Genomic DNA, 11,995 nt, shown 5'->3' on the forward strand with positions numbered 1-11,995 from the left:
CCTTCCTTCCTGCCTTCCTTCCTCTCCCTCCCTCCTTCCTCCCTACCTCTGTTCTTGTTTTTCTTCCTTCCTTCCTTCCTTCCTTCCTTCCTTCCTTCCTTCCTTCCTTCCTACCTACCTACCTACCTTCCTTCCTCTCCCTCCTTCCTCCCTACCTCTGTTCTTGTTTTCCTTCCTTCCTTCTTCCCTCCCTCCATTTCCTTCCCTTCCTTCCTCCCTCCCTCCCCTCATCCACCCACCCACCCAAAATCCAGCAGACTAATTTACAGAAAGATAAGCTGGTTTCTGGCTGTTCTCCATAAAGTTCCAAAGTCCTTTTCGACTTGACCTGCCTGTTTTATTTATGTCCAGGAAAGATATGAGCCGGCCATAAACTTCCCCACTGGCACATTCCTTTCCCCAAAAAGCTCTCCTGATAGGATGTGTTTTTTTCCCCCATTACGCCTGTCAGATCCCTCTGGGTTCACCTCCCACCATTCTGGCACCATGCCTTCAGATAACAGCACTTCGAATTGGCTGCCCAAGCTGCCAGTGGGCATCTGAGGCTGGCTCGGTCCCAGCAGCCTCTGGAGGGATTTTTCAGATAAACTGGGGTGGTTCTTATTTTTGGAGAAAAATACATAGCTCTTTTTGGGGGGGAGTGGGGGAGAAAAGATACAGATAATCCTTGACTTACAACTGTAATTGAGCCCAGAATTGTGGTCATAAGTTGTGTCAGTGGTGAAGGGTGTTATTACATCACCGTGCATAATTTTACCCTTTTTTGTGTGTGTGGCAGTTGTTAAAAGAACACCAGAGTCATTAAGCCAGGGGTGTCCAAACTTGGGAACTTTAAGACTTGTGGACTTCAGCTCCCAGAATTCCCCAGCTGGGGGAAATCTATTGAGAAAAAAGAAATAAAGAAATTAATGACATCTCTACATTGATCTTAGCTTCTTCTTGCTAAGCTAACTTTAAACAATTTAAATCGTTCCTGATCTTCAGCATAGGCTAACTGGAATTTCTTGGGTCCCGTATTTATTTTGTATATATTCAAGAAATAAAGAAATTAATAACATCTCTACATTGATCTTAGCTTCTTCTTGCTAAGCTAACTTTAAACAATTTAAATCGTTCCTGATCTTCAGCATAGGCTAACTGGAATTTCTTGGTCCCGTATTTATTTTGTATATATTCAAGAAATAAAGAAATTAATAACATCTCTACATTGATCTTAGCTTCTTCTTGCTAAGCTAACTTTAAACAATTTAAATCGTTCCTGATCTTCAGCATAGGCTAACTGGAATTTCTTGGTCCCGTATTTATTTTGTATATAGTCAAGAAATAAAGAAATTAATAACATCTCTACATTGATCTTAGCTTCTTCTTGCTGAGGCTAACTTTAAACAATTTGAATCATTTCTGATCTTAAGCATAGGCTAACTGGAATTTCTTGGTCCCGTATTTATTTTGTATATAGTCAATCCATTTTTTCCAGTCTCGTTTATATCTCTCATTTGAGTGACATTTGACTACAATTATTTGAACGTGCTTTTACCTCAAATCCTTCATACTTAAAGACACAACCACGTAATGGCATTCATTAGCTATTTCAAAAATCCTCCAATGACATAACACCTTTATGACATATTCTAAGCAAAAGTCAATTAATAAAGTTTCTAAACCTTTCTCCCCACTTCCCCCTCCAAAAAACTCGCTGTTTAGAGGTCTGTATCCAAGTTCCTTTCGCCAATACCAGGGCATGTATATATTATTAAACAATATCCATTGACATTTCCTTGTTGTTATAATTGGCTAAAAATCATTTATTATTTACATCCCATCTCCTCTCGTCAGGCCCCAAAAAACATTACACCTTTATGACCATATCTAAATAAAAGTTTGTTAATAAAACTTATAGGTCTTTTTCCCAGATCGCAATTTGCAATTTATATCCAAATTTCTTTTACTAGTTTGCCAGCGCATGTATATATCACTAAGCTGTATCCATTATCATTTCATTATTGTTATTATCATTAATTATTTGTTGACGAATGAACATTTAATAGCAATCTAAAACAATCTAAGAATTACCAAATTCCTCCTTATTGATCACCAAAATTAACTAATTTTTTTATTATCAACTTTCATTGTCAACCTGTATCTTTCCAGTAACAAAACAGTCGCTTTTTCCGGTGCCGTGGTAACCTCAAAAGTCACTGAATGAACCGTTGCAGGTTGGGGATTACCTGTATTTCAAAATTGCTCTTTCAGATCAGAGGTGGTATTCGCACTGGTTCGGGAGACCCGTTAGTGGCGGTGGCACGAGGCTCCACCCACCCATCCACCCAGACGTCATCACCAGAGGTGGGTTGCTAACGGTTCGCGCTGTTTTTGGCATTTTTTAATGTTCTGCGCACGGCAGACCTATTTACAGGCAATTGTACAGGCATACGCACCAAAGTGATGAGCCGAGGTGGCGCAGTGGTTAGAGTGCAGTACTGCAGGCCACTTCAGCTGACTGCTATCTGCAGTTCGGCGGTTCAAATCTCACCGGCTCAAGGTTGACATCCTTCCGAGGTGGGTGAAATGAGGACCCAGACTGTGGGGGCGATATGCTGACTCTGTAAACCGCTTAGAGAGGGCTGAAACGAGACCGTCTCCTGCCGCATACCTCCCTAAGACCAATAAGATCACACACTATACCGAATTCTACGGTATAGTGCAATATTAATGCAATATCAAGGGTTTTCAATTCAAGTGTGTAGAATGCGAAGGGTGTGTGTGTGTGTGTTTGGGTTCCATTTTTGTAGTTATAATGTACACTGGAGATGGCATTTAATTTCGTTGTACAAAATGGACTGTAGCAAATAAATAATAGGGAATGGATGCAAAATGATTCAAATGTAGTAAAGGTTGTTATGCATAGAATATATAGAATGTTATATATAGAATGAAGAAAAAAGATGTATGAAATAATATACATACACACACACACACACACATAAAGTTATAGCTACACAAGACTTATATGTACAGATAAAAAGAATCACAACAGATATGTAAAAAGAAGTGTAATAATGTGTTGCAAAGATGTGAAGTTTGCATAAACAAAACAGTACGTTTAAAAAAATAATAATTTCGTTGTACGAGGTGCACTAACAATAAAGTAAACTAAGGAACTAAAATGTGTGCCAGTCAAGTGCCATATTGGCAGGGGTAGGAGGCCGTTCATCTTGGAATTGGCAACGGGAAACTTTAACGACATAATCACAGTTGTTAAGGAGGGTGCAATTCCAGTTAATTGTTTTCTCCGGAACTGGTTCTCTCTCTCTCGCTTTTGCAAAACCGTCTGGCCGAAACCGAATCGGTCGGTGGAGGCTGAGGGCCACCACGGTGGCGGAGAAATTTTGATCGACTTTGGAGAACAGCTGGTCTTGTCCAAAAAAAAAGAAAAAAAAAAGGAGGGGGCGGGAGAGAAAGCTGCATTTGAAACAGATGTTTGCATTATGAATATTCTTCGCTTCTGAAGCCAGGTTTCTTGCTTACGTAACCCTTACACGGTAAAGAAACTTGGCTTAAAGAGTCATTAGCATATTCTTCCTGTTACGACATCCTGCGTTTAATGACTACGTTTGAGGTAGAGAGAAGCAGTGGGAAGGCGTAATGGGATCGCAGTTTGCCTGCAAGGTCTTTAATCTTCTCTAAAGAACCACTTTGATGGGCTAAGCAGCAGGGTTAGAGAAAAGAAGGACTAGGTGGTGGTGAACAATGGATGGAAACTAATCAAGGAGAGAAGCAACCTAAAAACTAAGGAGGAACTTCCTAACAGGGAGGACAATTAGGTTTAGGGTTAATCCTAACAGGCTTTGTACTTCCCTTTTCTGGTTCAGAGTCATATTCTTAATTAACAGTTTTGTCTTCTCTTTGTTTATGCTATCCTACCGTACTCCTACTTCTTCTTATAGTAAAGTTAATTACACCTGATAAGTACATCCACTCATTTAAAGCAGTGGTTCCCAAACTTGGCAACTTTAAGACTTGTGGACTTCAACTCCCAGAATTCTCCAGCCACCAGAGCTGGCTGGAGAATTCTGGGAGTTGAAGTCCACAAGTCTTAAAGTTGCCAAGTTTGGGAACCACTGATTTAAAGCAACAACGACCATTTGTTGTTCGTTCTATCTATCTATCTATCTATCTATCTATCTATCTATCTATCTATCTATCTATCTATCTATCTATCTATCTCTATCTATCTATCTATCTATCTATCTATCTATATCTATCTATCATCTATCATCTATCATCTATCTATCTATCTATCTATCTATATCTATCTATCATCTATCATCTATCATCTATCATCTATCTATCTATCTATCTATCATCTATCATCTATCTATCTATCTATCTATCTATCTATCTATCTATCTATCTATCTCATCTATCTATCTATCTATCATCTATCTATCTATCTATCTATCTATCTATCTATCTATCTATCTATCTATCTATCTATCTATCTATCCTATCTATCATCTATCTATTTATCTATTTATCTATTTATCTATCTATCTATCCATCCATCCATCCATCCATCCATCCATCCATCCATCCATCATCTATCTATCTATCTATCTATCTATCTATCTATCTATCTATCTATCTATCTATCATCTATCTATCTATCTATCTATCTATCTATCTATCTATCTCATCTATCTATCTATCTATCTATCTATCTATCTATCATCTATCTATCTATCTATCTATCTATCTATCTATCTATCTATCTATCTATCTATCCATCCATCCATCCATCCATCCATCTATCTATCTATCTATCTATCTATCTATCTATCTATCCTATCTATCATCTATCTATTTATCTATTTATCTATCTATCCATCCATCCATCCATCCATCCATCCATCCATCATCTATCTATCTATCTATCTATCTATCTATCTATCTATCTATCTATCTATCTATCTATCTATCTATCTATCTATCTATCTATCTATCTATCCTGCCTACCCAACACTAGGAGTATACTCCCAACATGCCCCCTAGAGTCAGGAACGACTAGCACGTAATGTGTAAGGGGAACCTTTACCTTTTTCTGTTGATCTGGTTGTGTGAACCAAGTTTGTAATTGTCACGTGAATTTCATTATCTGTCTTTCTTCTCTCTTTGCATGCTGGCTGCTTGTTCTCCACTCCCAGGAGGAGAAAAATGAATATTTCCCGCTGCCTCTCGATCGTCACAGCGTTGCTAACCCTGGTGGCCCTCAAGGCCTATATCGAATGGACGGCCGAGCAGGAGGAGCAATACCCCGCGCCCCACGCAGCTCGGTTGCAAAGTGTCCCCATCACCCCCTTCCAGCCCTTCGAGGAAATCCCTCCGGCCTTTGTCTTCCATCATTTTAACGCCTCCTTGCAACAATTCCGCCAGAGCATCCCAAGGGCCAAAGCTTATTGGAACGCTAAACAGCACAAACATTTCCGGGCCTTGGAAGAAGGTTTAGGGGGCAACGCTTCCTGGAATAAATGCCCCAGTGCCAACCTGGAGGAGCTGGCCACCCAGATCAAACATTTCAACTCGTATCCGGAGCTTTATAAGAATTTCATTCTCTACGGGGACTGCAGGAATTACTCCCTCCTGATCAACGAACCCCGCAAGTGTGCCGAGACGAAGAATGGCGCCTTCTTGCTCTTGGCCATCAAATCTGTCCCCGGCAATTTTGCCGCCCGCCAAGCCGTGAGGGATACTTGGGGGCAAGAAGGAGAACCCGGTGGTCTGGCCGTCCGGACTGTCTTCTTGCTGGGCACGGCCGAGGGGCAGCAGGGACCCCACCTGCAACCCTTGGTCCATTTCGAGAGCCAGAGTTTTAGGGACATTTTGATGTGGGATTTTGAGGACACTTTCTTCAACCTGACGCTGAAGGACTCCCTCTTCCTGCGCTGGACGTTGGACTATTGTCGGGATGTCCGTTTCATCCTCAAGGGGGACGACGACGTGTTCATCAACACCCCGAAAGTCTTGGGGTACCTAAGCTCGGTGGATGCCAACGAACCCCTCTACACGGGGCAGGTGATGTCCAACGCCTCGCCTTTCCGAATTCAGAGAAGTAAATACTATGTGCCGGAATCATTCTACGTGGGGCCGTATCCAGCTTATGCAGGAGGCGGGGGCTACATCTTCTCCGGACCCCTGGCCCTCTTGCTGCTCCTCATTTCTCGTCATGTGGCCTTCTACCCCATCGACGACGTTTACACGGGGCTCTGCTTCCAAGCTCTGGGCATCCCCCCTCAGCCCCACGCCGGTTTCATGACCTTCGATATTGCCGAGAAGGACCGCGAAGATCCCTGCGTGCACAGCCAGCTGCTCTTGGTCCATCGGCGTAGCCCCCAGCAGACCCTCCGTCTCTGGAAGAAAATCACCGATCCGAATCTCCGATGCGGACCGGAGGTGTCGAAACCCCAAGCGGAACAGCCGCCGGGATTCTAACCGAACGGCGGAACGTGAAGCTATTCCGATCTCTGGGCTACAACGGAGAGATGCTCGGGCCCAAATCCCATTGGAGTATTTCAAGGGGGGGGAGGACACCCCAACTTTTAGTGGACTTTTGAAGGACAGGATCTGGGGATGGGCACCCCTTTAAGTGTCTGGTTGACAAGGTTGCGATGTTCTGAAATTCCTATTTGCCTTTCTGGAGATATCGCGATGGAAGGCAGTGCCGTATCAACAGTCCCAGAAGCGCCGTTTACGGATCTAAGTATTGTCCTTATTTTTCCCACCAGGCTGGTGGGAAAAAGGCCACTACATCTGCCTGGCCCTAGCTGAGAATGCCAGGGCTTCAAGTTTGCTTCCTCCGCCCCCCCCCCCCAAACCCGGTGCCCTCCCAATTGGCCTGCAATTGCTGGATTTCTAAGAGGAACCTTCCTCCAGATATGGAGGCAATGCAAGAGGAAGAGAAATTCCTGGCTAGCTGGCCCAACCTGCCTGGATTTCCAGGAGGGGAAGTATTGTCCACAAGTGTTTTATTTATTTTTTCCCTTTAGGCCCCGAATTTTTGAGGGTCAATTCCCCCTTCCCCACAGCTGGATAAACCAAGAAACTGAGGCACGAAGCTTAGCCTTGCTAACCGCGGAGTGTTTCAACATGGGCTGAAGTGGCAATAAGGCCCTCTAGAAGGAAGGATCGCTGTGGTGAGAATGCAGCATTGCAGGCTAACTCTGCCGACTGCCAGCAGTTCGATACTGACCGGCTCAAGGTTGGACTCAGCCTTCCGTCCTTCCGAGGTCGGTCAAATGAGGACCCGGATTGTTGGGGTGGGAAGCAAGATGCTTTTTGGGGATGTCATTAGGATCCTAGGATAGTTTTGATGCCCGATAGGATCTGTCCCACCTTCTCCTTAAGGCTTTTGACTCCTGGGCTGCCAAGGTGGCGCAGTGGTTAGAGTGCAGCACTGCAGGCTACTTCAGCTGACTGCAGTTCTGCAGTTCGGCGGTTCAAATCTCACCGGCTCAGGGTTGACTCAGCCTTCCATCCTTTCGAGGTGGGTAAAATGAGGACCCAGACTGTGGGGGCAATATGCTGACTCTGTAAACCGCTTAGAGAGGGCTGAAAGCCCTATGAAGCGGTATATAAGTCTAACTGCTATTGCTATTGCTATTCTGTAGCTCATTCCTAGCAGAATTCCTTGTTCACGCACTTTAGATGTCCAGACCCACATTATCTCTATAAGAGCCGAGGTGGCGCAGTGGTTAAATGCAGCACTGCAGGCTACTTCAGCTGACTGCAGTTCTGCAGTTCGGCTGTTCAAATCTCACCGGCTCAGGGTTGACTCAGCCTTCCATCCTTCCGAGGTGGGTAAAATGAGGACCTGGATTGTTGTTGGGGGCGATATGCTGACTCTGTAAACCGCTTAGAGAGGGCTGAAAGCCCTATGAAGTGGTATATAAGTCTAACTGCTATTGCTATTGCTATCTCTCCACCTGTCAAAAGAGTTTAATGTAATATTCAGGTTCTGCAAGGCTCAGGAGCCGAGCTGGGAAGGGAGAACCTGTACATTGGTCAGGAAACTTCGACACCCCTGAAAAGCAGCAGAGAAGTGTAGTTGCTGTTTCAGGCCCATCAGCAGACGCTTCCCCTTGTCCAGGTCTTATATTCCAAACCCCTGGAAGTATTCGAGATAAGACCAAAAAAAATTCCATCTCTCGTTTACAGATTACAGGATTGAGGACTTGCAAACAGCGAACTATTTCCTTTGCTACGAGGCAGATACTAAGAGGGGGAGAGAGGGGACTAAATGTATTCATCTCATGAGCCTCGTCCTAAGAAATCCTTTTAACTGACTTTGTAAACTGCTTAGAGCCTCCTCCTCCTCTTCTCCTTCCTTCCTTCTCTCCCTTCCATCTTTCCTTCCTCCTCTCCCATCCTTCCCTTTCTTCCATCCATCCTTCCCTTCCATCTCTCCCTTCCCTTCTATACATCCTTCCTTCTCTCCCTTCCATCCATCCTTCCTTCCTCCTCTCCCATCCTTTCTTCCCTTCCATCCTTCCTTCTCTCCCTTCCATCTTTCCTTCCTCCTCTCCCATCCTTCCCTTTCTTCCATCCATCCATCCTTCCCGTCCATCTCTCCCTTCCCTCATTCCTTCCCTTCTATACATCCTTCCTTCTCTCCCTTCCCTTCCATCCATCCTTCCTTCCTCCTCTTCCATCCTTCCCTTTCTTTCATCCATCCTTTCTTCCCTTCCATCCATCCTTCCTTCCATCTCTCCCTTCCCTCTTTCTTTCTCTTCTATACATCCTTCCTTCTCTCCCTTCTATCCATCCATCCTTCCCTTCCATCATATCTTCTCTCCCCTTCCTTCCTCCTCTCCCATCCTTTCTTCCCTTCCATCCTTCTTCTCTCCTTTCCTTCCTTCCTTCTCTCCCTTCCATCCATCCTTCTCTCCTTCTTTCCCTTCTATACATCCTTCCTTCTCTCCCTTCCATCCTTCCCTTCCATCCATCCTTCCTTCCTCCTCTCCCATCCTTCCTGTGTGAAGCAGTATAAACGTCTAAGGGTTCTTGCAATTGCTGATGGTTTAAAGAGGGCTCCGTTACCTTTGACTTGACAAAATGGGGAGGGGGCAAATGGGATTCCCCCAACCTCTCCTGCCCACCCTGTAATAACCTCCGGCTGTAATAAAAACGGGACTTGGGCACCGGCGGTCTTGGAGAACGTCGACTGGCGATTTGTGAATGTGTGTTTTTATTTTTTGGAAACGTTGGGCTTGGAGCCTTCAAAGCAGCGTATGACAGGTGGTCCTCAATTTATGACCCCCGTTGAACATTTCCATTGCCAAGGGACACACCCAAGTGAGCTTCCCCTCCTTTTACGACTTCCCTTTGCCACCGCTGTTAAGTGAACCAAGGCAAGGGTTAAGTTAGCAACCTGGTTGTTAAGTGAATCTGGCTTTCCCATTTTCTTGTCGGAAGGTCGCAAAAGGAGCTCACGGGACACGCTGCAGCCGTCATAAATCTGAGTCAGCAGCCAAGCGCCTGAATTCTGATCACGGGGGTGCTGCAACGAATGGTCCTCCGGGGGAAAAACCCTCGCCTCGTGTGACTTTTTGCAGCGCTGTTGTAACTTAGAATGGTCACTAAATGAATTGTTGTTAAGTCGAGGACTACCTGTATTTCCTGCAGAGCATCTCCAATAAGAACTCTGATTTTTTTTTCCCCCAAGGAGGCAGCCAGAAAAACTACACAAACACAAAATACACACCATGCTGATGTGTTTTGATATGTTGCAGGGCAGATCCTTTCCCTCCACAGGTATTGTTGTGGCCCAGCAGGAGCCGTTGGAGCTGCAAACAGACTCCGCCAGCGAGGGGCCTTATGAGTCGGCTCTGGAAGAGGTGGAGGGCCCTGGACAGGGTTCCGACTCTGAGCAGGGCGCAGAGAGGCTGGTTGGCCACCAGGAGGCGCCCGAGGCATGGAGCAGCAGCGAGAGCCGAAGGGAGTGTGCTCCTGACGTCAGGCCTTGGAGCAGTGATGAGGAGACAAGGGAGGGGGTCCCGGATGCCCGGCAACGCTGGGCAGATCGATGGAGAGAACAGCTATGCAGTTACAAAAGATAATTGGACCCAGGTGGTTGTAATTAGGCTCCTCTCAAGATTGTATTTAAGGAGAGACTCGGGGAGGAGTCTGGTTTGCAAGATTCAACTTCATTCTTAACGCTGGAGAAGCTGTTATCTGTCTCTGTCGAAGTCTGAGTTGCTGCCAAGGTTCTTATCTATTTGTTATGCTTGGGCTTTCAGCCACCGAGATTTACGTTTCCTGCTAATAAAAGTGCTGTGGAATTCCAGCTAAGCTTGTCTCGGCATTCGTTACTGGACTGAGGAGGGGGTCAGAACAGGTATTCACACAAACGACGTTTGCCCCAAAAAACAAATATTTATTGATTTTCCAACTTGCCCGATATGTGGGATTCGATAGGCTGGCATCCACCCCCCCCTTATTCCTTTTAACCCACAATAGCCGTTATTTTCCGTCGTTAACAGCGTTGGAGTAAGAGGAACAGAACAGGGCGAATTCCACTTTTAGGAAGGCGCTGGGAAAATAAATAAATGCACCGAACATCCACAAGGAGGCGCTCGAATGCGGATCCCTGCGCCTCGTTCTCACAAGTCCCCCCCTGTGCACAATTTGCCAGCCTCCCCCCCCCCCCACTTGTTCAAAGCCATTTCCCTCCCAAAGAAAACCCACAAACATGAATCCTTGGCAACCGTTTTCTCGGGGAGCGTTTTGATAAATTAGCCGGCGCCTCGTTGGAGGCCGATCTGCGTGTGCCCTGGCCAAGAAATACATTTATCATGTCTCTTTTCAGGGTGGAGAATGGGGGGGGGGACCCTCACTTCAAGCCTTTCCGCCCCCACCTCCCCTTCTGTGGATTTTCCTAAAGCTATACGTTCCCCTCTAGAGAGGAATCGGACCAATTTAACCCTTTTGACAGGGGGGGATGCTAGCTGAATTTCGGCTGGGTGGCGAGGAAGGGGCGAACCGGTCAAAACCCAGAGTCTTTAAGTTTAAGCAAGTTTAAGGCCACTCCAGTCCCATCACCAGAAAGCTGGGAGACGTTTCTGTGCTTATAAGGAAAATATCTGCAGCTTTTGCTGCCTTTTTTGTGCAAAAAAATAATGGTTTTGAGCAGAGGTGGGTTCCCACCAGTTCGCACCTATTTGGTAGAACCGGTTCGTCAAATCTACGATTTGAGGTTCCACCAGTGGACCCGGAAAGCAGGCCACACCTACAGAAGGGGTTCCCAAAAATTTTGAAACCCACCACCGGTCCTTGGATGTGATTATTCTACACTATCATGCTCCTATTTATAAAACTCAGAGCCTCTGTGAAAGGTAAGGATGACTACTGCGTTTGTGGTGCAATCAGAACATTGTGTGTGTTGAAGTTGTTTTAACGCAAACCAAAGATGCCTTTTAAAGAACAAGTTTACATCCTATTCTTATGCATGCCAGTGCTGTGTGGGAGGTCATTTAAGGTGGTTCTGACAAGTGTCGTCGGCATCTTCATATCCGGTCACACGGGCGGCAAGCCACTCCCATCCGGTCACATGGGTGGCAAGCCACTCCCACAAAGGAGGCCACACCCACAGAGTAGGTTCGAACAATTTTTGAAACCCACCACTGGTTTTGAGACTATTCCAAGTCTTCGAAGATCAAAGCAGGCCGAAAGGAAACACAGGACCCCCCTCCCCAGTTCTAAACGAAGCTCCTGACAGCGTTAGCATGAAGCAGTGATAGCCGGAGAGAGAGCCCACCTCACCCTGGGGGAGGTACAGAAATGCGCCTAGCAATGCATTAAACCTCCTTTGAACTGTGGGGGTCCCCAGTCCCCACTTGGGTCACTTGCCCCACCAAGCCTGTTTGGCGGCGTGGGGGGGTGTGTGTCTCTCTTCTTTTGGGCTGGCCTTTAAAAGGAAAAGAAGAAAGACGAAAAGGCAGTG

At 45.7% G+C, this 11,995-nt stretch overlaps 1 protein-coding gene across 1 annotated transcript; it reads left to right on the forward strand.

Moving 5' to 3' along the window:
- Positions 1-1,837: 1,837 nt before the first annotated feature.
- On the forward strand, positions 1,838-8,814 carry B3GNT8 (UDP-GlcNAc:betaGal beta-1,3-N-acetylglucosaminyltransferase 8). The gene is made up of 2 exons (XM_087727318.1): positions 1,838-2,346; positions 5,205-8,814. Exon 2 carries the CDS (start codon positions 5,215-5,217, stop codon positions 6,487-6,489), a length of 1,275 nt encoding a protein of 424 aa, XP_087583444.1. The 5' UTR covers positions 1,838-2,346; positions 5,205-5,214; the 3' UTR covers positions 6,490-8,814.
- The last annotated feature ends 3,181 nt before the right edge of the window (positions 8,815-11,995 follow it).

This window comes from Thamnophis sirtalis, unplaced genomic scaffold (genome assembly GCF_051295495.1).
Source record: "Thamnophis sirtalis isolate CommonGarterSnake01/CBP01778 unplaced genomic scaffold, rThaSir2_p1.2 scaffold_13, whole genome shotgun sequence".
Lineage (NCBI taxonomy): Eukaryota > Metazoa > Chordata > Lepidosauria > Squamata > Natricidae > Thamnophis > Thamnophis sirtalis.

Excerpts from the sequence above, each read along its gene's own strand:
- B3GNT8 (XM_087727318.1), top strand. The coding sequence starts at position 5,215 with ATGAATATTTCCCGCTGCCTCTCGATCGTCACAGCGTTGCTAACCCTG.